The sequence below is a fragment of the Falco peregrinus genome, chromosome 6, assembly GCF_023634155.1.
Source record: "Falco peregrinus isolate bFalPer1 chromosome 6, bFalPer1.pri, whole genome shotgun sequence".
Taxonomy (NCBI): domain Eukaryota; kingdom Metazoa; phylum Chordata; class Aves; order Falconiformes; family Falconidae; genus Falco; species Falco peregrinus.
In genome coordinates this window covers 66,648,795-66,676,209 of record NC_073726.1, presented here as the reverse complement: position 1 = coordinate 66,676,209, position 27,415 = coordinate 66,648,795, and the positions used below count along the sequence as shown (strand labels likewise).

General features: G+C 41.0%; 2 protein-coding genes across 3 annotated transcripts in view; both read right to left on the bottom strand.

Moving 5' to 3' along the window:
- SLC13A4 (solute carrier family 13 member 4) overlaps positions 1-6,536 on the bottom strand; it is a 30,388-nt gene extending 23,852 nt beyond the window's left edge. The window contains exon 1 of the mRNA XM_005241779.3: positions 5,484-6,536. Coding sequence (XP_005241836.2) covers positions 5,484-5,582 — 99 coding nt within the window. The 5' untranslated portion in view covers positions 5,583-6,536. The remainder of the gene's footprint in view (positions 1-5,483) is intronic.
- A 1,233-nt stretch (positions 6,537-7,769) lies between these two features.
- The window catches only part of FAM180A (family with sequence similarity 180 member A), an 85,391-nt gene continuing 65,745 nt past the window's right edge, over positions 7,770-27,415 (bottom strand). For both annotated transcript variants that reach the window (XM_055808878.1, XM_005241780.3), the window contains 2 exons: positions 11,639-11,739; positions 7,770-10,671 (listed from right to left, as the gene is read on the bottom strand). In XM_055808878.1, the coding sequence (XP_055664853.1) occupies positions 10,330-10,671; positions 11,639-11,739 (443 nt within the window). In that variant the 3' untranslated portion in view covers positions 7,770-10,329. The remainder of the gene's footprint in view (positions 10,672-11,638; positions 11,740-27,415) is intronic.

The window sequence follows — 27,415 nt, the reverse complement described above, 5'->3', positions numbered from 1 at the left end:
ATTTTCTCAAGTAATTTCCACAGACCCTGGCAGACGACCACAGACCTGAAGGGCTTACAGGCAATGGGTTAATGGGGTCAATCAAACACATTTGCTGCTGTCCAAGGCTCTGGTAGAGAAAGCCATGACAACTTCATGAGCATTCATGGAGCTCATATGATGAGGAAAGGTGCTATCTGCTGAATATTTTTACAGGAAAACACAGCTAGTCCACAGAAGTCTTCTGGTCCATATTTTAGATAGAAATGTCTTTATTTATGGCATTCAGTGGAGTTCTCCTTTGGCTCAGTTTGTTATGCTTAGAAACCTGAGGCTATTTCCTGCTAATAATTACAGAAGTTACACTCAGGTAAATATTTTTCCTTTCCTTTTATCAAATTTGAAGCTGGCTCCTGTAATGGGGCTAACTGGTAGTCCTGTGGAAGCTAGTGGGTCTGCACTGATTTAGAACAGCTATAAATCTACTCATTCTTCATTATTCACTGGGTCTTCTGTATGAACTTAACAAGCTGCATGGATTCACAGGTCACAAAGGCTATTGTTTAGAAAAATCACTGTTCAAAAATGCTATTTGCATGTGTTAAAATATAATTTCATTACTTTTGTTTCCTGACCGGATGACTCCCAAATTAAGCAACTTTCAAGAAGTCACACAAGCAGTTCCCACAGATCCTTGTGCAAATCAATGATCATGTATTACACTTAATTTTTTTTCAAGCAGTTTTGTGAACAAGGTGGTAAAGTCTAAAGTAAGACTATACAGGGATATGGGTTCAATGGAATGAATAGCTTGTATTTAAATTCATGTTTATACTTGTTCTTTTTACAATACCTCTAATGAAGAGCCACAATCAGCTGTTCCTCTTTTTTAGTACAGCTTATAGTGATGACAGGCAGAACACAGCCCAGAGAAAAAAATACGATAGATTGCTATGTGCCATTTCCTTTACTTGCTTAAAAATTGCAGCCAAGGTTACTCAGAAGCTTGAGTTTAAATTAGCTGCCAGACCTTGCCCTGACTCCTGTTTCAGAAAGTGTAACATTAAACAGTTCTGATTCAAGTAAGCAGGGCCACCAAATAACTGAAATAAGGTTATCAGGAAACATAATTTCCTTGAATCAGATAAATTCCAATTACTTTAGAGACTATAAAGAGTGTCTGAAAAACTATTGGGGCAATTTAGCTCTGGATTGCTCCTTTACAGATGGATAAGTCCTCTGAACCACACAGAAATACACACACTAGTTTCTTTTCCTTTAGTACAATAGAAGAGTGGTTTAGGTTTTAAGATTTCCAGTACAGGTTTCACTAGTCTTCTACCATCAGGTCATTCAGCAAAATATTAAAATAAAAGATTTTATTTCAGTTGTAGCTTCAGTGCTACCAAGAGAAAATTATAAGAGAGGCTAGAGGAGGTTGGCATAGAATGGATGAGATCAGAGGCGGTTTTTTAACATTCATGGATTGTGAAGCATGCATTTTATAAAATGGAACTACTATTCTGTTTGAAACTCCGAAGACTGGTATTCAGTTTGTAACAATTTCAAGTGATTACTCAGTAAGAAACCAAATAATTTTGACTTAAAAGTGGAAATAATTTAAAAAGTGGTATGACGGACATTAGAGATTTTTACAAATCTCTACTAGGAAGACAAAACTATTTTAGATGAGAGTCACAGAACCGATGGATGGGCTCATAAACATTAGCCACCTTGCTGCTCAGTCATCTTTAACTACATGTACTTCATGGTTAATATTCCACAGAGAGCAGAGCATAGGGTCATTTTTGTGACTTAGTGACTGACATATTTTTTTAATTTTTAACTCATTAGTTTCTGCTAACAAACTTCTATGTTTGCATGGGCTCTGTATGACATCCAGCACTTGTCTGAGGTGAAAAATGCCTTTTAATGAAAAAACATTGACTTTCATTTTAAAGCAGTGCAGATGTAAGATACAAGAGATATGTTTTGCCAAAATTAGTAAGATTACTTTCATCCTAACTGGATTACAAACTATTTTCTCACTCCACAAATATACTCCTCTTTAATTTCTTTGACCAAAGATTGTTATTTCCTATTGTTCCTTGGTCTGTAGAGTAGACTGATAGTGGAAATGCAGTAGGACAAAAGGAAGTTGCATCTCTATCAAAACATAGCTAAAGCTAAGCTGGGCATTGAGTCTTTGTGTTTCCTATAAACAAAGCTGTAATCAGTTTATAAACAAAACTAAAATAAAGCACATTTTGAAATGGTATAAAACTGAGTAGCAAGTACTAGGAAAGCCAAAGTTTGATAATCTGCACTAAAAGCTTAATCAGCTTGTCTAGCAACTTTATTTTCAAAGTGCTTTAAACCAGCTCATTTCCAAGAGAAACCATATTAATATCTTCTATTTAATTGAACTGAATTTATAAATTTAATTAATGGTTACCAGAGCTACTAAGTACTGGACTGAAGTAGCAACTGTATAATTTTAACTGTTTCACTTCTCACTTCTTACTGTACACCTGAAAATTACTGTTAAACCCAACTCAGGACTTGAAGCAGGGAATAAGGAAACATGTGATGGGTGGAGGGACTACTCCCTATCTTCAGTCAGTCCCTTAGATGAAAAGAGAGGAGCTGAAAGGAAGTCCTGGGTAAAAATAAAATTTCCACAATAAGGGTCATGCATAAAACTTTTGTAACTAAAATGTCTGAGGCTCTCAGAGTGAATAAAAAGAAGAATAAACTTTGCGTTGCAGATTTGACCATTTAAGAATGTGCATTGCATATCTTGCAAGCAGGTACATGGTCAAGCTGTGCAAAGTCTAGTCTTTGTGATCTAGTCTCTGGACTACCATCTTTGAGTTTATGCAATCACACCGTAATTCCCTCCTTTCAGCTTGTGTAAGTAAAACCAGAGGTGAACGAAATTAAACCATCCGTTGCTGTTCAGAGCCTGTTCTGTGCTTTAGGGTCCATTCTGCTCATTTGGTATGTCAAGCTGTCAACATCACTTGATGCTGCAGGTTTCACAGCTTACAGCAACTCTTGCTGACTTTTGAGGAGTCATCTACATGTCCTTGACTGTGTTCAGTGTGGCCACAGGATGAGCAGTCATGGGAGACCCTGCCCACAGCTGACTGGATTCATCTGACATGCTTAATGGTATTAACAGTGGCTTTATGAAAAAAAGGTGGATAAAGATGAAAAAAAAGAGACAAAAATGTTCCTATGTCACTGTTAACAATGAGGGAAGTAAGGACAGAATGAAAAAGATTAATAGTTTGTAAAGCATACAAAGTTCTTTTCTGTCTGTGTCATGACCTGAAAGGCACTTATGCATGCCCCAAAGTTTTGTGCAACCCATAGTTCAGGTATAAACTTTGGAAAGGGGAGAAGAATGAAAGCAAATTTGCTCAGGTTTGAAATTTTACCCAACCATTTCTTGTCATAAAATAATAGAAAAGAAACTGTGGACATTATTCCCATTAGCCATATCTACAAACAGTTCTGAGTCCTTGTGCTCCCTTTGATCAGTCCTGCTGCTACATATTTAATGCTCCTTTGACATTTCCAGAGTTGTGCTGATATCATCAAAGAAGCTGCAAGATGATTCCCTGCAGAAATGCAAATATAAACAACCTGGTAATTCTGATCTTTATAAGAAAGACAGAAAACTAAAATAATTATCTGATAAATTAAAATATAAGTGAGCAGGCAACAAATTTAATCTTCAGGTTTAAGAAGTAATCATAGTCAATGGGTTGTAGCAAAGTAAATACTACACTAAACCACTTGAATAGTGTATTGTCAACTGAGTTTATTTGGTGTAGATGTCTTCTTAATAGTACTGTAAACATTTGTCCAACTCTGGGTCAGATTTACCATCTGTGGTCATTCATGTATATATAAAGTGGATGTAAAACCGCATCTGAAGGTTTTTCATATGACTTTGCAATAAAGCACACTGAGGTGCAGAGTAATAGCACAGAGGAGCTTGTACTGTATGGTAGCAATTCTTGCAGCAATACTGTCAGTGAACTTCTGTTTCAACATCCGTATGATGCTGTTACAATTCCCTTGGCTATTAAAGAGTTTCCTTACTGCATCCTGTTCCTCTGAATCCAGTAGGGAGCAAACAAGAGTGACAAATTTTAGTGCAGTGAATCTCATGTTTCTGAGGAGAGGTTCTCAAGGGACATAGAGCATGCTGCAGTTACAGTGCCTTATGGGCATGTCAGAGAGTATCTGTTCCTATGTCGCCCTTCCAGTGACATTGGGAGAGATTAAACCCTTTTTTTAAAACAAGCCTCTGTGAAATGGTGAGCCCTGCTGTTCCCTGAAGAGCATGTTTGTCTGACATTCATTCCCTTGAGAGAGAGAGGAGAGATGGAAAACTACTATGAGAGGACAGCTGAGATACACGTTGAAGTTCAGAGCAGGAAAACTCATTCAAAGTGCAACATACAATTCAGTGGTGTAGGAATATTTCCTTTCTATGAATCCTGTTTTTCTTTCCAAACAAAATCCTACAGTGTTATTTTTGAAAACTGCTATGCAATTTCTAATCCTTTCCATTTCTATTTGATAAAGTTGTAGTATTCATAAATCCGCTGGTACTAGAAGGAAGAATTAATCTTTAGCAGGGGAAAGACAGAATGGAAATTGCTGCACCAGTTGGCCAGATTTATGTCTAGGATTATGGAAGCACCAGCCACAGAATTTTTATATTGCACAGACACTGCAATTTTTTATAAATTAAACATCACCATCTCTATAAGGTAGGAAAACTGTTATTTGATGGTTTACAACTGCAGAGATATGCATAGAGAGGAGTTAACCACAGGGCCAAGGGTACTGCTCACTAGCTCCAAAACAGTATCGCAGCTGCATTCACTCCCATGCGCTGGTCTGTGTGTTAAGCACAGGCTATTCCCTCCTTTGTACCGTTGTGTATGTCTCTGAGCCATCACTTACGAGCCACTGCCAGAGCTGCGATGTTTCACTAGAGGTACCTACACTTGCTTTAGAGTAGCCAGCGCCATGTATGGTCCTAACTCCAGCCTCACTGGAATTGCTATCCTATAAACCCACACTAAACTGAAAGTCTCTCCATACATACTTCTTAGTAAAACCTAAAGACACAAAAAGAATTCCTTTTAAAGACCTCTCCTCAAAGAAAGTTTTATGGATATGTTTGTTCCATTCCCCTTTTCACACACATATTATTGTAGAAAAAGGAGAAATACAATATTTCTGCTTTAAAGTAGTGCTTTACTAGCTTCACCTGATTCTTCAGCTCTGCTTGTGACATGACTCAAGGTAGTTCTGACTCTTACTGTGAAGACTCAGTGGCCTTCCCAATCCTTCATATCTGAGTTCTTGATTTTTCTAAGAGCTATGCTTATTTAGGTCTTGGCGTTCCTTTTTGTGCACATCATGACTACCTACTGCATTCAGAGGGTTTGCTAAAAAGAAAATGAAAATGTACTTACGCTGCTGGGATATAAGAGTGGCAGAGGAAGCAGCAGAAGTGGAATCAAAACAACGAGCAAGAGATTTCTGGATCGGAGAATCTCCTTCATCATTGCCATACTCTTACTTTCTGGTGGCTTTCTTTTCCTTGGGTATCTTCTCCAGTTCCTCAGATATTACAGCTTCCACTCTACGTGTTTATTCACCTGTTTATCGATTTCCCCAAAAGGTCTTTCACTGCCTCATTTTCTATCCCCACCCAGTCACCTAAAATATTTTTCTCAATTTATTTATTCTTCAATCTGTTTTTTTCAACAAGGTTGTTTTCAATTAAAAAGACATTCAGTTTATGTAGGGCTCACCAGCACATCCAAATTATTATAACACCATAACATGCAGAGGTTTGCAAGTTGGAGCATAGTGATCTTTCGACAATTTTTCTTTTTATTTCAGGATAACAGATGTAGCTGTGTTGCATCCTTATCTCCATGTTTTGGAAAGTTTTTTTCTTCCATCATTTAGCAATGTAGTTCCTGTTTTAATAAACCAGGCGAGGTATGCTTCAGGCTGCTGCTTTTCCTCCTGTTTAGTAGTCTGAATGTCTCAAATGCAGGTTTCTTTTCTGTTGAAAAGTTATTAAAACCAACAGTTTATTGTTCAGTGCACAGAAGCAAATTTGCAGGTATTCCTTCTTTAAAAAAAAAACAACAAAACAAACACAAAAAGCACAAACAAAAAACCACCAAAAAACCCAACCGACAGCTCCTCCAGATTTTGTCTTTTTGCTATAGTTTTGGCTTCTACTTTGTAACTACCTTTACCCTACTTTTGCCCTGAGTTTGGAATTCACAGGGCAGCAATTCCAACACAGATTATACTTGGTCTGAAGACAAAAACTTGTTAAAAAGCTTCGTGCAGCTCTAATTGACCAATGGGGACTGTAGTCAGTAGGAGTTGCTCCACCCATGATCCAAAACCCAGTCAGAACATTTGAGAAAATCAGCAGCCTCCTCTTTCTGACATGCACGCAAACATACAAAAAGACCTTTTTTAAGTTGCTGAACAGTTTGTTATTGTTTCAAGGTCCCAGTAGTGATGATAAATAAATAATCATTGTTTTCTAAACAGTATCTTTTGTTTTTCATGTTTCTTCCTTCCTGATCTGTGAATGTCACTTATTCATAAGGCATACACCGATCTCTGTACTGATCCATTTGCCCACAGTAACCGTACGATTCAGACTCAAACTGAGAATTTTTAGGCTTTCCACTCTAGTCTTCTAGTGGAGAAACATTTCTACAACTCTGCCATTATTAATGCTTTCTGTGGGGCAGAAAGTACTGGAGATTTAGGACTGAATCCCTTGTACGGATTCTGTGCTGCACGACCTGTAGATGGCCATCTGTTTGCCCTGTACCTCATAGGAAGCCACACACCTAGGATCTTCCATGCTCCCAAACCTTGCTCGCCTATCATCTCCTCATACTCTGCTGTCAGACACAAACTGGGCTCCCCAGACTGGACTGCAATGCCTGTGTGACACTGAGCCCTGGAGAACTGGCAAAGGCAGACCTGCAAAGGAGTCCGATATGCAGGGTGAATTCTTCCTGGAATTAGTAATTATCCAAGACTGTGTAATGTTTCTATACCTTGGAACCTCCATCACGCAGCAGAACCTTGGGACCCTTCAGGCAAATTTAGCAATTGGTTCTGGAATCAAAAATATAGCTAATGTGAAGATATGGGGTTAGCCAATACAGTCAGAGGATTTATATCTGTTTTGTCAGTTGTTTCAGAGAAACTAAAATAATGTATAAAATACTCAAAAAATTAAAAATGCTTTATTTTAAATCAAAAAAGTCTATGCTTTATTTCACTTTTTTATGATCTGTAAGGTCAAAGGATTGATAAAAGGTGCTATTTAGGGGCAATGGCTCTTTACCCCATGAGAGATGGACTGTCTATAAACATGATTTAGTTTGAAGTGATGAGATGCAGACTGAGAACTGAGCTAGGGAGCAAGAAACCTATGGCTGCATCTTAAGCAATACTGAGAGAGGAAAGCTGCCCTAAGCCCAAAGAGCTGCCCTGAGGCAGATTGCTCATTTCCACTTGAACTCTGGAAAAAGGAGGCACTCATTCCTATTTATTACCTCCTCCTGCCCATCAGAGGGAAGGTCTGTTCCCTATTCTCTCCTGTACTGTTGCTCCCATGAAGAGTTTTGCAGGCTGAGGTAACCAATTACTCAAGCTACAAGCTGTTAAATAGTAAATCTACTGCTGAAATCAACACAATACAAAAACAATTAGTTTTATGTAGAATATTTTTATTATTACATTGATCGTCTCAGTTAAATTAACCTGGGCAGTCCGAGCACATTCCCAAGGAATAGATCTTTTTCCTACACTACACACAGTAATGGGAGGAGGGAAACAAACTCAGAAAAACTATCTTCTGCTGAGGAGATAAACGTTTCTATTACCAATTTGTAAGGTACAGTAAGGTATATATGCCATAGGGGATGATCCAATATTCAGAATTATCGGTAATTATTTTCCATGGGATACTTATGATTAGTAAACTCTGCCTGCTAAACAGTCCTGTTGTGGGGTGAGGAGTGTGACTAGGAGGCATTTCTCTGGATGGTGACTGCTAACAATTAATACTTGCTTTGGTGCTCTCTGGTTATTTTTGCAGATTTGGCATCACTGGCTGTAAGGGATTTATGAATTGCCCGGGTTCCAGACTATTCCAGCAAGTGCTGCTTCAGGGAGCCAAGGAGAGCTGGAAAGGCAGAAGTGCAGTCCATGGCGTTTCCCCTCCATGTGTTTGTGAAGCATGGCGTAAGAAGAAAACACAAACAGATCATCAGTGTTGATGCTGAAAGCTTAAAGCACAAGGCTGATTTGTGGGTGCTGAGCTGTGTGTGCACATAGAGGAGACAGAGGTACTTATGGCTCATAGCTTTGTGGCTGAGCTTCTCAGTTTCATTTGCCGTATGCCGGCCAGTCTTTGAAGATGGCCAAGAAACATCTTCAGGTTTAAAAGTGCACCTACACATATGTGCGTCTCAATGCAAACATGCATGCTCATGCATACACATACAGAAGCTGCTGGGTGAAACAGGGCTGTCTGTGTCTTTTATAGGCCCTTTGCCCAGCTGCTTATGCCATTGTCAGCCTGCCCCTAAAGCTGCTGTCTTCCCACATTCCCACAGGTGATTGCCAAACCCAGTGCACTCTGACTGCTTGCACTATTTGCTGTTTGCTGCAACAAGGTGGTGCTGGATCAATTTTTTCAGGTCCAGTCCTTGGGGTATCCCTGTTAAGGGACACTGAAGAGTTCATTCCTTTTGCTCAAGTGATGCAAAAGAAATTAATCACGATTCAGAAACAGGGTTGGAACCCTCAGTTCACTTTTACACCTTCAGGGATTTGTGATTTGGGCCTGTATCCTTAAGATATGATGCAAGTAGAGAGATAGTGTTGGTATGAAAGGTGAAATAAATGTTCAGATGTTTTTCTGTGCTTTGGAAGTAGAAGCACCTCTAATTACAATAGAGAAACAGAGTTCATATAATTTTTTCACAAAAAATAGAGGAAAATGCTTTAGAATAGTTTGGATCTTTCATTGCTAGTCAGCTATCTGACAAGATATATATATCTCCTTTTTATCTCCGTCTTCTGTCCGTGATTTTTTTCCAGTTTATAATAATCAGTTGCACTATTTCTACAAACAATTTTTGCTGTAAACAAGTACTGCTTTTCCGCTGCTCCAAAATTCATAATTCCCACAACTGGATGTGGTGAATGGCCTTTTCTGCTAAGTGGTTGGATGCAATTTTTTCCTGACTGAACAGTTTAGGATTCTTCCATGTACTCAGCACTTAAGTGCACACGCATACATGAACACACACACACACACATACACACAAGTGGATATATAGTTTGCTATCAAAAATGAGCCACACTGCTAAATTCAGCACCAGTTATGTTTTAATGCACCTTCCTCCCTTGCCTCAGGGGATTCTGAAGTATGGGTTTAGGTGACCTACTAGTTCAAGTGATAGAACCAGGAAAAATGGGTCATCATTAAATTAAACAGGGTCTTTGTCTTGCCTTTGACTTCACTGAGAACAAATCCATGTTCCTGTCAAAAGACAAGGAGCAGAAACACGGTCATGCAAATAATGAAAGAATCATTGCAGACTGTTTGGGAGGGTGGCTCTATGAAGCAGGCAATATGTTCACAGGCATTGTTTGCTGCTGGTGTTCACAATGCCCTTTGTCTTCTGCAGATGTTATTGCCATTAAAAACCGGCTCAGCCAAATGAAGTGAATCAGACAGTGCTTATTTACAAGAATACTTGGAATGAATAATAAGTGGCATAATTTCTGAAGACTGAAAGTTATGAAACCTCTTCTACTTATAGAGGACTTTTGCATTTCTGTATAACATTCTTTTACTGGCCAACCAAAATATGAACTTGTTTCCCCAGCTAGGAAAGCAGCATTCTCCAGCACATACACTTAGGTACGTGAGCACAAGGATAGTATACTTATGTATTGCTTATAGGAAACCCACAAGATGACACAAGGGCATATCTGTCTGGCATGTACACCGGACTCCCTACTTTGCCTGTCACAGAATGTGCCTCCAAGTGAGCACAAAAATTGAATTCCCAAGACAACATTTTTTCCCATTTAACATGGAACTATAAAGTGGATTCCACAAGAGGGAGCTAGAAAACAAATAATCTTTTGAAGCAGGCTATTAAACTCTTTATAGAATAAAGTGGTGGACGTGCTACGTGTCCCTTATCAACCAGAAGAGGTGGCTGAGTTGTCGTTGCATCAAGTCTCCCACTATGATGGCTCTTTGTTGTATGGGAACATCAAGTCGTGCTTCAGCGCTTTGTAAAGATTGACAAAGGATTCAGCCCAAGCGTCTTTCTGGTGCCCCTGGGACTGAGCAGCCCTGTAGGCTGTATAGACCATGGTCAGCACTGTCCTTTCAAAGTCTTCTTTCTTGAGGACCCTTGGGTAGGAAGACAGCCTGCTACTCAGCCTGCGGATCTCTGTGATGCTCTTGGGAATAATCTCATTGCAGATGGTGTCAAACTCAGCAGCCTTCCTCAGTGAAGCAAGCTCCTCATCTTTGATGGAGATCCTCTGACCTTTGTCAATGTCAAGCTCAGCTAAAAGAAACTGGTACAAAATCAGAACACAGAAAGCTATTTATCTTTTCCAAGAGAATCTAGGCAAAGTAAATGTGAATTATCAACATGTCCTTAGGTCTTTATTTTAGGTCAAATGGAGACAAAATTCTCATTGCACTGGCTGGAGTGAGGCAGACCAGAAAGGCTCTATGTGAACTTCAGACTCCTGTATTACCCACCTGGGAAACTTAGAGACAGGCTATGGGGAAAGGAGAGAGGAAAAGGAAAAAGCAGGTAGCCTTGTGTTGTCCAAAACAGGCATGGGTTGCTGCTGGTGCCACATGGGAATTAGAGAGGTACAGGCAGCAGCACAGCTGGGAAAAGCCCTTTACCCTGCCAGGGATAGCAGTAGTGGCCTAGCTCTGTGTGACAGACCACAGCAGTGGCTTCCCAGCCTGTCTCCCCTGTTTGGACATCCAATCCCAGTTTCTCAGGGTGTGGGATAGATAGATTTGACCCGTATACCTTCTTCAGGTGGGCAACTCTCCCTTAGCTAACTGTATGACACTGTTCCAGACTATGCATTATATCTGCAGTCTCCACTGCTGTGAAAGTGGGGACCTGAATCATTTTGAAGTGAAACAGTCATGCCCTTGGGACTACTTTGCAATGACTGATACTTGTGCCTTTAATGATCTGAACAAATAATTTGGGACTGAGACTTAGACCAAAGAATTTAAACGCATTGTGTTGTTAGTACGTAACTCTTCTGGATAAGATTGAGCTACAACCCACATTTGAGGTACTGCAGGCAACTGCTGCCTGCTTAAGTGTTGAAAGAGCCAAGTTTGTCATATATATGTCTGTTCCCTGCCTTCTGCTGAGCTATTACATAGCCAGCACTGGTTTTATTGCTGGGATGAGGGAAAGTGTCATGAAGGTGGATAACCCCCATATGGACAGTCACCACAGTCTTGGTTAGGACTTAAGGTACCATCTGCTCCCATATACCGAACCTCATAAAGCAGGACCACATCTTCCAGCGAGTTTTGTAGCACTGGGTTAAGGAAGCCAGCTGAAGACCTCTTGAATCGCTGAGCAGCTGGGAAAAGCATAGCTGGAAAATAATAATGGGAAAAGAGAAATTCCATAGAGTAGCAAACACTGAAAAGAGGAAGCACTTTTCAATAGTAGATTCAACAAAATTACAGCCTGTTGGAAAGATTTACAGTGCAGTACAACTGTGTAGCATGGACTGCTTAGACAATAATCTACTAGGGATGGAGGTTAACTGTTTGTCCTGTATACAGTGGCTAACACAGAGCGGTTTATAATCCAGGCCTAGTCTGAGGTGCAGCCGCGGTGTAAGGAATAATAATGATAACCATCACATCAACATTGCCTGAAATATTCATTCTTCTTCTCAAAACATGTATTTTCATTTCATGCTCTGCAAGGGGGAATCAACAGCAACCCTCAAGAAAGCCCACTTTATTCAGGCCATTCTCCCACTGTCACACTTTTAAGACTACATTTCTCCTGGTTTCAGCTGTCTAACAGTTGATCTCCTTAGCTGATTGAGACAACTCCTACAGAGAGTAGGTAATCTCATCTGTCCTGGGCATATATGTCTGGAAGAGTGACTCACCCTTTGGAGATGTCTGTGTCTATTCACTGAGCCTGTTACGAGCTTAGACAAGACAGCTACGTTCAATGAGGTGAATCAAAATTTGTTATGATGTTAATACTTCACAGTGTTACACCTAGAAACAACAAAGTCTGCTATGATCGGGTATTTATTCACCACTGTGAAATGTAATACAGATATTGTCTCAGGGAAATGAGACAGAAAACATACGTATAGCCCCTGAACTCAGCACCCCAGTGAGGTAGACCATTTGTGGAATCAATGGCCTGTACAGTCCAGAGTATAGAAAACATCTGATGCTACATTACAGACCACCTAAATGCTTTGAGTTGCTAACTAGATTACTAACCAGGTAACTAAGTACTATTAAAAGGTGTAAGTTCCTTTCAGAGCAGAGGGGGAAAACTCTGGGTTTTTTTAATGTTAAGTGTATATGTTTTAGATGTTGATGTTTAGGTAACCATAGTTTGGATTTGTTGGATTTTTTCTAACATTCAGGAACAGGAAGGGTTTTTCAAAGCTGTGCTTATGTTCCTCATAAACTTAACTTCTCAACTTTAACTGTTGTTTACCAATAGACAAATTTGGAAACCAGTTAAAAAAAAATGAAGAAAACACCTTTTGAGTGGTATTATGATCCCTCCTCCAAAATTTGAAGTTCTGCAATTGAGTAACATTTAATGGAACATACAGCTTACTCTGAATTTCTGAAAAGTTTAATCCCACCTTCTCTGTACCAGATTTTTTTCCATTAAATATTTTTACTAGATCAATTTTGTCTTGTTTTGCCAAAGTTCTTGTGATGGATTTTGCATGCTGCCTGTAGAAAACCTGAATGTCATTTAAAGCTCTCTCTGCTGGGCATGCAATGAAAGTTGGAGCCACTGTAATTATTTTATGGAAAAGTTGTCCCTGCTCCCTGACTATATGGTTCCTCAGACAATTTGCCTCTTTGATTACCCAAGCAGATCACAAATATGCAATTGCTTCTAGACTCTGAAGCCTAAATGCAGTCCTGTTTCCTGGGCCATTGCCAGCTGTTGACTTTGTTAAAGTTTGACTTGTTAATGATATTTAAGTTCTAGTAATGCAAGGAGAAAGAAACCAGACCCTCAGAGATTGTGTTAATTACGACCTTTACTATCTAGCATAAGGAAAATTAATTGGGATAATACTAGGTATGAAGTAATTCACGCCTGACCCAGCAACATGTGTTTTGGCCTTGAATTAGCTAGGAAACATACAATAGGTAAAACAGTTTGTTAAATTGCAATAAACATACTGCAGCTGGATACTACTAACTGTAAATGTATCCTGCAGGAATGGGCTTCAGGCATTTTGGTAAGACACCTGCAGAGCTTCCTATTGGATCCATGTGAGTTTAGATTAAAACTTGTTTAAATAATAGAATAGTACCTGCAGGATATGTGACTAAAAGCCTGAGGGAATGAATGCACCAAGTAAAAGAACACAGATGTTGAAAAGGACTTGGTTTCTGCAGTAGCCTTTCTGCAGTGTGATGCCTTTACCGCCCAAGCATTTTGTCTGGCCCAGCTGAGGAGGTGATGAATTTGGGAAAAGTCACATGCTGCCTTCAGATTCTGCTCTGTGGGAGTGTTTGCCTAGCTGACCACTGGCAACTGGGGCTATACCCATTTTCTGTTGTTGCTCCATCACTGATGTTCACCTCTCTCGCTCAGAGCTTTGCTGAGATACACTGGAGATAATCCATCTCTTGCTCTGGGCAATTTGAGAATGCAATTGAGTGCATATGTTGAAACTTCAAGCACTAATTGCTGAGTAATTAAAACTTTTATTACCAAGCAATTAAAACTGTAATTACTAAGCAGCTGGCAGAAATCCAGTCCATAATGATGACAATTCATTTTTATCTTTTAGATGCCCTTTCAGTGGAAAAAGCCTCAGAGTACAGAATACCTCTACATATGCAGATGGTTTACATCTGAAATATTCTCTAAGCCATGGAAAAATGTTGCATCTTGATTCAGTGCTGTCATGCTCACTGTCATCACACCAATTGCTTTTAGCTTTCAGGCCAAATGCAGATTCCCACCATGGAGCTGAACTAGGAGTTATCAGAACCAGCCCATCATCAATCACCCAGAAAAGCCTCAATGAAGGACTTGCACAAAAATGAATGCCATATTATCAATTTAGTATTGACCTACTTGCTGAATCACAGGTAACACCTCAGAAAGCAGCTTGGTTTTTCTACCCAGCTGTTCCCAGTGTAACGTGGATTAGGTTAGGAGATTCAAAGGTGCAAGAGCCTGAACTGCTATACTGTGAAAAAGGACTTTGTATGCGTGTCAGAAGCTTGCCATCCTCTGTAGGGACCAGGCTAGCTCTGACTCCTTGATCTCACTATCTTGTTCCCAAAACACATCAAACTTTGTTACAGTTCTTAGAGACTCTGCTCAGGAACTGTTTTGTATTTGTCATGGTGATCGGATTTTCCTGAGCCACATTTTATTTCAGTCCTTCCCTTTCTCTTCCTGCACAGTAGTCAAATCCTTCCACCATCACTCCCTCCACAGTCCTTTCCATAAATTCGCCAGTTCCTCCAAAACTGTGTGAGCATTTAGAGCAAGCACTCTCTGATTTTCATTACCCTGACTTAATACGCATGTAAGTTAAGCACAAAAGCTAAGACAGAGGAATACTTGCAGCCAGTTTCTGCATTTAGTAATTGCAAATTCCACTTGAAACTTTTGTGCTGACATGACTTCTTCCTGCATTTACTTCCATCTCTGACATGAATTAGCCGGGCAGTAGCAAATATAGCAGAGGAGTGTTACTGTGACTTTCCATCTCTTTACTATTTACTTCCCCAAGGGGTTTCCCTGAAAAGCTGTGAAGCAATTATATCATAGGAAGATGCATCCAATGTGTGTCATTTATATCTTGATGTTGCAGCCAATGGTTTCAATGGCAATACCCATGAATGTCCAAAAGGCAGAGATCCCTGATCAGTACTGACAGAGACAGCTCAACCCAGTGATCTCTGAAGTCATTTATTGATTTAGTGTTTTTACTTCTCATACAAATGTGTCAAGACATCTCCAATGGAGATGTGGGTGTTTCTGTCCTAGGGACTGAGCAGTCACATAACAAAAAGCTTATGATCCACAGAGGTAGGAAAAACAAGGTTATTGTTATCCTTACTGAAAACATTTTCTATTATATATCTGTGTACTACCAGGCTCATCCTCGTCCAAATTCCTTCTTCAGACAGGCTTTAGGAGTGCTCCCTGATCTGACCTCCCTCGTTGCCCACTGAAGCCTCAGGGCTAGAGGTGGCTGGGAGCACTGTGCCCGAGTGCAGCCACCTGCTCCCAGCCCACCTGCCGACCCTGAACGGCCTCATCCTGTGCCCTGGAGTGCACCACTGCTTGTGCCTGGAGATGGTGGGCAGCCAGAAAGTCTAGTCCGAAGGGCGGCTACAAATGCCTGTCAAAACGTGATACAGGAGTCCCTGTCTTCTGCACTGCTCACTGCAGGAGCCCGTCCAGTCTCCTATGGCTCTGCTAACTCAACTTGACTTCTCCTTCAGGACTAGCTGGATTTTTAAACAAAAGCTGGAGATATTGGCCTGCTTCTAACAATTCAACTCATGACAGCTTAGAAATTTTACGGTTTAAACATAATGTCGGATCTGAGGCTGACAAGAGCTTTATTTTATAGATGTTTTTATCTTTCTTAAGAACTGTACCAGAATTTTCTGGACCTCATTAGCCACATGAAAAACATTTGTGATCCTCTTCCAGATTTTCTGTGCAGTTTCACTGGTGAGGGTACAGGTGCTTAGTTTTTCTTTCCAGTTCACATTCCTGCTTCTGATTTCCCACTTGCTACCTTTGATGTGTTTGCTCAATAAGTATGGAGCATAGCTGCAGGAGTGCTCCATTATTTGTGCATCATCAATACCCTTTTCTTCTCCTGTAGAAAGGCATGAAGGCAAGAGCAGGAATCAGGCCCTGTGCAGATCATTGCTCCAAAGCACGTACATCTCCCTGGTGCTCCAGGACATGAACACAGTTTAATTGGGTCATGACTCAGTAAGAATTATTTTGATTGACTTCAGGAGCAAGGAAAAGGGCTATCTCATTGCTTCAGTGGGACTCCTTTCATGAAGGACAGGAGAAGGAAAGGAAAAAGTACTTGTGGGCCGAAACTCCTGACTCCCTGCAAGCAAAGCAAAGGAGTCACCCGTTGGTGTAGGGAAAATCAGTGGCCCAGCTGGAGTTGTCCTGTAATCCAAACTCAGCCAGCAGGCTGCCAGTTGTGTTCTCATGTCTTAGGTTTCTAGGGCCTGAATCAAAAGAAACTCATTAAAATAATTTCTTTGGGCATCACTGTCTTCCTGGGACCAGCCCCCTATTTCTGGGAACACAAGGCAGGGAGCAGTTGCACAAGCAGCAGCAGTTCCTGCTCAGTGATGGACCTAAAAAGGAAAAGTGATCTCTGAAACTCCTTTATGTGTTTGCCAGCAGTCGTAACAGGGATTAATAGGGCTCTGCAAAGTCATATCCACTCAGATCACCACAACTGTCTTTTTACTGCAAGCTCACAACCGCACCTTAATAGTGAGAAACTTCTACAAGCTCAGCAGCACATCCAGCTTGATCTCTCATAGCAAAAGTTTCCCTTTCCTGCTCAAAGCTTTTGAAGTCGAGACTCCTAAGCCTCAACAGAAAGAAGTTAATGCATCCTAAGTTATAACGACAGCAATTTCTTCTTATTTGGCTTTATTTTATCGGTAAGCAATAAAATGATTTACTGCTGGATGAACCTATTTTGATGCAGAGACTGCTGGGAAGTTCCTAAAAGTCATTATTGATGTTGTTCTTTGGGCAAATGCCTGAAGAAATGCTCACAAGCAGATTTTCTTTAACGGTGTATGGGAAGCACTGGTTTGAACTCAATCTCTATATTTCTCCTTGAACATGTACTTGCAGAAGAGAAGAGTACATGAGTGTCAAAGTTGACATACCCTTGACAAAGGCTTTTTGTTTCATGTTCTTCTTTGATCACCTTACTTATGAGGGTTTACTATCAGACGAGAAGTATATTTTATACATATTTATTTCTGTCAGATGACTCTTTGGTGGGTCCTTATGCTGAGTTACTCCATTGCTAGAGTGACAATTCACTGTCCCCAATTTACTGCCTCAGGCTGTATGAAATACCTGTCCTTACCATCCTGCAGTCAAACTCACTAAATATTTTTCTGCCCTGAGCAACTACCTGCTTTGTGCTTGCAGCAGATCTTGATACCAGAAGCATTGCTTCCCCCAGGGTGAAGTCATGTTGACCTATAAGAGGCATGGTGGGCAGTGAAAGTAGTCGTGTAAATCACAAAAAGTGCAGTGATAGTGAGTGGTGATCAGGCTTTATGCATAGTAATCCCATCCTCATTTACTTCTTGTGCTGCACTTGCCTCATCGCCAGAAGGACACACGTTCACCATCTGCAAGGTGCTTGTACTGCCCTGGGCCTGCAGTCGCTGCCAGGGCAGAGCCTGGGCTGTGGCTGGCCCTGCAACGGGGCATGCTCAGGCATAACTCCTCCATGTTTCCTGACCTTTGGCTTTTCTGTGTCAAACTGCTATATTAGAAATTATTGAACACTTTGCCCTGGCATAGGAGAAATGGAAAGAGCGGGAAGCTGGAGGAAGAATAAGAGGAATAAAATAAGGGAAACACTCACAAAAGCCTGGAAAAAAGAAGGGGAAAAAAAACCCACTGCAGTGCTATAGGCTAGCTTCGGAAGCCTGTATCTGGAATTGCAGATACTCTCATAAGCAGCTCCCATGACAACAAGTGCAATGCAAAGGCTAGTGCATTCCAACTTTAATACATTTAAATCTCCATTATTGGGAGATTAAATCCCAATGCCCCTTAGGAGAACACAGCAGCAAGAGGGAGAAGACATTTTAATTACAAACCAACATGAACTAGCACATTTTTAAAAGCAGCTACCAAGAGAGTTTGCCTCTTCTTACTTCCAGCTCCTTATCCTAGCTATCTTAGCTCCCAAGACTAAAGTTAACAGTGGCAATGGTCTCTTTTTATTCCTGCCTGTTGGCAAAAAGTGAAAATAGGCATGTTTCTTCTTTAGTTATAAAAAGAATGGTTACAAGAAAAAAGCTCAAACTTGAAAGTATAAGTTTTTTCAATAAGGATGGAGGAAGTACATGTCCCTACAAAAGTTGGCAACAGGCAACACTGTTCTTAAGAAGAAAAAAAATATCAGTTTAAAACTCTTAGAATTAATAGCAGATTGTATCAAATTCCTTAGTTTATCACATAATCATTTTTTTTCAAAGTGGCCTCTTACTAATTTATCTCGTTTTTAAGAAACACACATATTCTCAGTTCTATAAAACAGAACCCACTCCAGCCTACACTTCTGCACCTCATAAATGTCCTGAGATATGTTAGATGAGATTAAGCTGCAACAGAGTTTCTATATAAAAACTAGAGTGGAAATAGCCTTTCTAGCTACTTGGCATGAGTAAGAAAAGTAAAGGTGTATTAGAAAAAAAATCCACCGTTTATATTTACAGAAATAGGTATTGCTAGAGAAGGAAATGGTGCATCTGAGCCTGTGTTTGTGAGAGGTGGAGGGTATTTTTTTCTTTTATGATTTAAGTAAAATGGTTTTAAAGCTATGACTAACATCAGCCAACTAAAATGGTCTGAGAATTTATTCCCTCAGATGGAATTTCCATTATGCAGCATTTTCACCTGTTTGCAGCCTGGAGCAATGTATGCTGTGTTATTTATTCTTCCCTTGGTCATAAGGAGCAGATCCTACCTGGTAATGTTTATGCTCACAAAAAAAGATGCAGTCAGCCAAAAGAAGCCTTTGATGTGCTGGTGTAAAGTTGCCATGGCATGGAGAGAAAAAATGCACACAGAGAAACTGAAGGAAAGAAGTGAAATATACTGTTATCCTTCAGTTTGCTGCTATATTACCAGGAACCGGGGATAGGCTATGGTGAACACTATATGAGTGAAGGGCTGGAATAAAGAAAGGAAATATCAACCCCGTTCCACAGGTTTAACACAGAGGCAATAAGTAATTTTGGTAACACAAGAAATTTCAGGACGCGTTGGGAAATGAAAGAGTGCTTTACATCTCTGTCTTCATTGCAGGGTCACCTTTGCTTCCATATCTGTGTTGCTCACAACAGCCCTTATGCCAAGGCACAAAGCAATCTTAATTAAGCCCTTTTGAAAATGTTCCTTACAAATGAACAAGTGAAGGGATATAATGACACTCCAGTCTACTTACATTTCTCCCAGGAAGGAACAGAGAATGAGGGAGTGAGGGAAGGAAGAAATACAGACACGTGTTGGCATTCCGGTGCTGCGCTGTGGGGAAGGACCCTAGGAGCAAAGTGAAGTGGATGACTCTCACATTGAAAAATGGAGTGAGAGCAAAAGAAATAAGGTGTGCTTCGCAGGAAAAGATAGAGCTGCAGCAGCTCCAAGAGGTCTGTGTCTTACACTATTGCTGCTCAAAACCAGCTCGCTCTCTCCAGTTCTTTGCCCTTTTTATATTAGCAACATAGAGCCCAAAGGGGTGGGCTTGAGCCCTGCACCACCTCCCAGATACATATTTACACAGAGCTGACAAACTACGCATAGAGGAGAGATGTCTAGTAGTTAAGAATGGTTTTTTTTAATTGTGTTGTACTTTCTTTTTCAGCCAGGCTTCCCTGGTTTCTTGGCAGGCAGAGGTGGCTGAGTAGCTGGGGGTTTGCTGAGGCTGACCTAATTGCAGCTGCAGCTGCAAGGGGCAGTCCAGCACACCTGCCACCTGTGGGGCTTTTCTCTCCTTCCCTTTGTGCCAACACCACTTTGTGTGGTCACACAGTGAGCCAAGCCAGGGATCGATCGCGTCATGAATGGAAGGAAAAGCAAACCAAAAAGAATGATAGATTTTAGCTGTCTCACTCTCTATCACAGCTGCTACACCAGCAGCACCCCTTACATGTGAGAAACTCCCAGTGCAAGTGTGGTCCAGCTGCTCTTAAGACATTTGGTGATGATTCCAGTTTTCAGATGACATAAGGATGGACATCAGCCCTGGTTAAGGAAAAGCAGAAGCCCGTCCTCATGCCTACACACCCTTGATCTAGCCACCAAGCTCATGATCTCCTTTCTGTGGATGGCCACCTCGACTAGTGTAGTCTTTGATCCCGCTAGAGGTTAAGATCAGCTGTGGGACCACCAGATGCCAAACACTTCTTTGCACTCTATGCTTACATTACCCTGAACTTTTAACAGAGTATATTCAACTGGCACAAAGAATATCTAAAATTTATTCCAAGACCGGATGGTAAGAAAAGAATCAAAGGTCCAGTTTGAACCACAGACCTAGCAGGGAGCAGTATGAATTTTATTTCATAACCATAAATGACAGCTCAGATTCTTCAGTCCAAGTATTAACTGTTGTCATTGACTAGTTCCATAAAATGTCTATTCAGAGAGTAGAAACAATACCATGTACTTTATCTAAATGACCAACACTATGTAGGTTTAGGAGATGTCTTTGAAATTGTCTTGCCTTTTTATTTGGGACAATGGCAATGGCCCACTACAGGCTAATGAAAGAATTAGCAGATTTCCATCTCATGATGTCTTCCGGTTTGAACGATATGCCTTTTCAGAAAAAATGTGTTAACGAAACACAATGCATTGGATCTGTTGCAAGGGACACTACATGAAATGCTGTTCAGGTGGCCAAATTGAAAAAATACATAGGCATTCTGACTTTAAAATCTATGGCCATATGATCTGCAGTTTTCTTGTTATTGCTAATTGAATTGTCCTGTGCTGAATTATCCTATGGGAACTGTCCCCCTGATGTCATGGAGCTGTTAGCTGAGGTGAAGAAAAACAAGAAATTATGAGGACCCTAGAATTATTCACTTAAACCATCTGTGAATAGTTTAAACTGACAAGTAAATTCAAGTGTTTGATGGTGGATCTAGGAACTGTTATTGAACTGATAGCAAACTATTTATTATTTTATTTGTGTATGAACTAATCACCCACATATAGTAGCACACATGCAAAAAAATAAGCTATACCTCAAATTCACTAAGTATCAATACTGCAGCTCAAAACCGAGGAGAAATAAACAGTATGTTGACCATTTCTTCTCCTTCACATTAGAAAGAACCATAATTGTCTTCCCTTTTCTTTCAAATCCCCATCCAGGTTGAAATAATTTTTTAGGAGGAGAATTTATAAATTCCAGTTTTTTGCTTTCTCTGCTCTGGGATTTCACTTGCTCTTCAAAAACAGGGAAACCCCAGCTGCCTTTCCAGCTGTTCATTGAGCTCCAAATGTCAGTGCACCTGCTGCTGGTTTTCTTAATTACAAGAATATGTGCTGGGTGGAGAAAGTGTCAAAATCAGCCTTGCCCAATAAACAAAAAGCAGGGGTATCCTGGGTCCTTTTTGTGAGGAAATGAGTTGTTTCTGGAGACAATGCCTTTTCAAAACACTGTGTGTTTTCCAGTAGTGATGATAAAGACAAGAAGCCTGAGAAAGTAACTCAGAACTCAAGATGGATTCAGGTATCTTTCTGAACTGAACTGGTACAGCTGTTTTGCCACCTGAGTGGAACATGAAGGGTGAAAGCTGTGCTGTAGCCCTGGGTACAAGGCAGGGGAGCCACATGTCTCTCCTGGAGCAGTGAGTGAGGGTCAGTGTGAGAAGTTGTCTATTCTGTCAAGTTCACACCTGCATGAATGCCTGGGCTCTGATATGTTAATTTCTGCATCTGCATGAAAATAATATTAAAAATTATTGCAACTCAAATATAATCATCCACAAAATCTAATCAGTGGATTTCAATGTGTGCAGACACAATGGTGGCCCAAGACAGTCTTTGTGATATTGCTAGAAACATAGCAAAGAAATCTGAAGGATGAACGCAAAATGGATTATTGATATAGCTGCCTTCCCCACTGTACATACATGCATATGGGATTTCTATTTTGCAAAGCTGTCATTTTTCCACTGTTCCTTGTTATTTCATACTCCTAAAATCTGACTATTCCTAGATCTTTCAGGTTTCACAATCTGCTGAAATAAAACTGAAACTGTTCTATAACTGGATTCACCATTAAATACAGAAATCTCTGCCAGAACTTTGAATATTGCAAATTGCTAAAGGCAGCTGGACACTGTGGGTGAGGTCCAGATGACCTCAGCTGGCACCACCAGCCCCGTGATGTTGCTCTGTGGGCAGCCAGGTCAGAGAGAGCCCTGTGCTGTGAAAGACATGCTTGGGATCAGAGGGAAGAGAAGAAGGTTAGATTCAGGCTTGCAGAAATCTTAAAGCCCACAAAATGACCCAAATATCTTGTTTTCTGAGGAGTGGGACCTGGAAGGCACCAAATGCTGACAGTTGCACCTGAAATTGATGGAAACTCAGCATCAACATCAAAACTAAACATCTGCTGCTGCTGCAGTTCCTGCCCCTGCGGATGCCGTCTCTCACTCTTCAACCCAAGAGGACCCTGCAATTTGATTCAGTGATATTCTTTCTTACCATACATTCTCTTCTCCTGGAGTCTTTTGGGCTGAAGTTGTGAAATAGATTTTGGCTTACAGGAAAATAGTCTAAGTAAATGTTTCAGGAAAATAAATGTTAATGACCTCATGTCCTAAATTTAGGAAGAATAAATTTGGAGAAAGGGAGGAAGACTTGATTTCCAGTGACAACCTCTAGCATGTTGCTGACTGAAACCAGCTGGGAGTTTATTCTTTGATTTAACTCCTTTGTGCATGGGGACTGGTAAAGAAGACATTATTACTGTGGAGAAGCACTTTAGATAATCTGCTGTGAAGCATTCTAAATTTCAATCTGTTTTTTCCTGGATTGGGCTTTCTTCTTGCTAATTCAAACACTCTCAAGCTTGCATAATGACGCCTGCTTACTTTTTGCCAGCATGTATTCATTCTGTGGGTTGTCATTATAGGCTGCTAATGAAAAATCTTTTGGTCAAGCTGATATCTGTTGTCTTGTGCCTAGAGAAGCATTCCTTGCAAAGGTAGACTTCATCATATGATAATTCTGCATGACAGTTCTTCCTCGGCTTAGTACTGATGATGTCCCAGATAACTTACAGAGATTGTATAGATCTATAGATCTAAGAGAATTTATAGAGATCATCCCGCTATGAACATGTGATTGATAATCATGTCATCTTCATATGACTTCCTTTTGTCATATTAGGGATATTTCATTACTGGGTTTTGCCCTATAGATAAGAGATAATCATTGTCTGGGATACTGGAGCACGCTAATACAACAATCTAACCATTTGGAGGGGTAGACTGACATTTAGTGTGGCCACAAACTAAGGCAGGGACTACTTGTCCCCCTATTTTTACTTCTAAGTGTAATCTTAATTACACTCAGTAATCTTTAAGTTCTGTTTTGACCTCTGAGCAATGTGCAGATATTAAGGATGGAGCAGAATGCAAACCAGCTTGTCATGGCTGAGCTCCTTGGACACACTGGATTAGTAGCTGTCACCCATTGCATTGGGTTACAGTGAGAGGCTGGTGTGAGCACTCTGGTTTGTTGTGAAGGGGACACTCAGAAGGTGATTAATACCTTTGTTTAAATAATGTATGTGCTACTTTGTCAACAAAAGCACACATACGGAAATGCACTGCGTTTTGAAGACGGACAAATAAACCACCATATGTTCAAGTAGCTGTTCCCAGCTGAACTGCAGTGAGAACTAGCACGCTTTTCCACTTCAGTGGGCAGATGTTCAGGGAGTGCTGAGGTCCAGCACTGGGTTCAGCAGCATTCTTACACAGAGGCATCAGCGGAGATACAATTGCTTCCTTGACAGTTTATGTCTTGTTTGGCAGCATGAACTCAACAGGAGTGAAAAACTCCTTTGGAACATCATAGATGGGTCTGAAAATCCATGATGCACACTTCCATCTTTGATCATGTAAATAGAAAGGAGGGAGGGGTATAGAGTATATAAGACATATGATGAGTCGGTTGTATTTACCTCAGTGACAATTTTGTGCAAGTAAAAACGGAGCTCTTTGCCTTGACTGTGATATTTTACTTAAGAGCCCCCATCTTTTCCTTTGGGGATATAGGTGCACATGTTGTTCAGCACTGAAGTTCACCTCAGCTGGACCATGCTGGCCATGAGCAGCATGCACAGAGATTAGGGCTGGTATAACTGGATCCATGATGAATTGACGGTCTGTGGCACACACAGTTAGTCATTTGGGGTTTGAAGGGCATCCAGAAATTCCCAGTAAATGTCCAACAGCCTGCTTTCTAAATACAATTTCTGGCTAGAAAAGGAGTGTCTTTCTAGGGAAATAGAATTCCTTATAGTATCTCTAACACTTAACTGTTTACCAGGCAGACTCTTTAAAGACAGACTTCATCAGCTGGAGCCCACAGCATTTCCCTGCTGTGATCATGAGAAATATCGCACCATGGCAAGACAAGCCCCTAGTCTGCAATAGTCACCTTGTGACTGTCTCATCTTTCTCAGTTCCATTGCTAAACATCCAAATTCCCCTCTCAGCTCTCTGTGTTCCTGGAGGATTCCCTTCATCCACTGCATGCAGCATTACTCTGACCTCAGCCAAGTAGCTGCTGTCTTCCCTCTGTGCAGCAGGGCTGGTTTTAGGGAGAGGTGGGCACAGTGAGAGGCAAGGACCTGGTACAGAAAGGCAGGAAGGTTAGATAAGGCAGCTAAAAATCCCAGGCCTGGGCCAGAAAGCAGATTTTGGCTGTTCTTGATGGTTGACAGAGGACACCTGGTAACTGTAGTCCATTCATCAAAACTGGGATCCTCTGAGCTGAGCTAGGACGCCGTGCTGCCTGTTTATTTCACCCTGGCTTCTCCCAGGCACTCTGTGTGGAATCAGGGCCAGGTCATCCTTGTCCTTCTGCTGGAGAGCCCAAGACAGCAGTCACACCCTGTCCTTGCCACTTGAGCCTAATTGGGCCTGATTGTATCTGACTATTGTCAATTGTACGTAATTCCTGTTATGGGATACCCCAGTGTGGAAAAAATCTTTGGGTACTTTTCTGTCCTTGAATCTTTGTGAGGACCCAGCTGAGCTTTAGATTTGCTAAGGACAAGTCAAGGTAAGTCAGCCTCTTTGAGCTGTTTATTAAAAACTCTAGTAGTAGAAAGCAACAGAAAAAAACAGTATATATGTTTTTATCATTAGACTTACTACCTTCAAAAACTTTCTGCCAAATTGGCATCATAATCCAGAAAACCAGAAGTTGCTGCAACTATGACAAATGAATGGTTTCACTTAACACATGCTGTACTATATTAGGATGTCTACAAGTAGTGTTTAACTGGAAATGGAATTTGTTCAATGCCAAGCCATGAATAATTACAGTAAATAAAAATGACACATGCCTTAAATGTCTTTTATTTTAGGAGAGGTCTTATGACTGAACAGTTCCCTTAGACATAAAATCTGCATTTAATAAAAAAAATTCAATAAACAATTATTTTGTGTTTCTTCAGACCCAGGCATAAACAGAAATGTAACGTCATGGCTGTGAGCATTATGAAAATCAGGGAGGAAACTGAGGGCTGGCAGAACTTGATCCATTCTTCCAGGGACTGACAGGGGGAAACAGGGACTTGTGCAGCTGTGACACTGTTACCATGACTGGCAATAACAGGGAAGCTTGACTAGTATTTATGGGAAATGCTGTAGCCTCATAGCCCTCTAAAAGAGCAAGTTTGTTGCAGTTTCTCTGGAATAAAGCAGGCAGTTTCTTGGGCAGGGGGACGAGTCTTTTTTCTTACCTACATAGTCTAGGAAGCTCAATGGGAAGGGGGTAAAAAAAAAAAAAAAAAGAGAGAGAGATGTGCAGAGTCCTCAACATATTGCTGATTCAGTAGCAGTAACTTCAACTTCTATACTGTCACCTATGGTGAACTACCTGGACTAATGTATCTCAATATTGTGGTGTACTGAGAGTCTGGTGGGGACCAGGAGCAAACACAACTCCTGCTTACATGCAAAAAAGGCAATGCCAGCTCCAGAGAAATGCAACCAATCCACGAGCCTGAGAAGCAGACAGATAAGATGCAGACCAGCTGTAGACCAAGTTCAAATGGGGCTGCATAACATGCTGACAAGGGTGTGAATGTTACCCTAATCTCAAATGTATGTGTGCTTTAATCTTTCCCATCCACATTTATCACAGTTTCTCTCTCCACACTTTTCCTTTCTCTTTCTTCTTTCCTCTCATTCACCCTACTTCCTTCTATTTGCCATTTTTACCTCTAGCTTCTTCTCTGTTCTTTCCCAACACCTCTGCCTTTTGCCTTCACTGCTCATCTCCCTCTCTGTGGCTCAAATAAACCCTGTCAGATTAGAAAGTCTGTACTCTTTTCAAGACAGCGACCAGAAGCATTGGCTCCATTTGGGGCATGCCACCACCTGCCAAATAGATGGAGATGATGAAATCCTGATGTTCTGGCTAGCAGCAGATGTGCACATCCAGTCCAGTGCAGTTTACTCTCTTCAATATTAGGCAAAACTCCTCCAGCGCCATGGCAGGGGGTGGAGGGGGTCACACAGGCACTGCAGAAGACCTTGTGCATTTGGGTCTCTAACATCAGACTGCAGCATAGCATTGCCCTTCCACTGTCCCATTTCCTGCCAAATAACTTCTGAGCTTTGAACAACTTATTTTTCCCTTTCTCAGCAACTTTTTTTCAGCTACCCACCTGGCTCCTCCTAAGTGGAGAGAGACTCAGTGAGTTCAGAGCTTGGCTCCTGGCTGGTGACCTGTTTCCCTGTGGCTGGGGAGGAATTTCCAGAGGATGAGTGGTATGCGTGTTGATCTCAGGGGAACTGGGGAGCTGCCAAACCTAACTGGCAAACTGGGCCAGGAAAGGCCCCACATGCGCTTTCACCAGAAGAAAGGAATGTTTGTGGAAACTGGGAATAGTGGAGCTTATTTAACTCTGTTCCTCTCCTCCCCACATTCACCTTAGTCTCAAGCTCACCATTGAGGTCACCCTGCCACCGTGATAGCAAGACAAGAGGAGCCAGGTTATTACTGCAGCA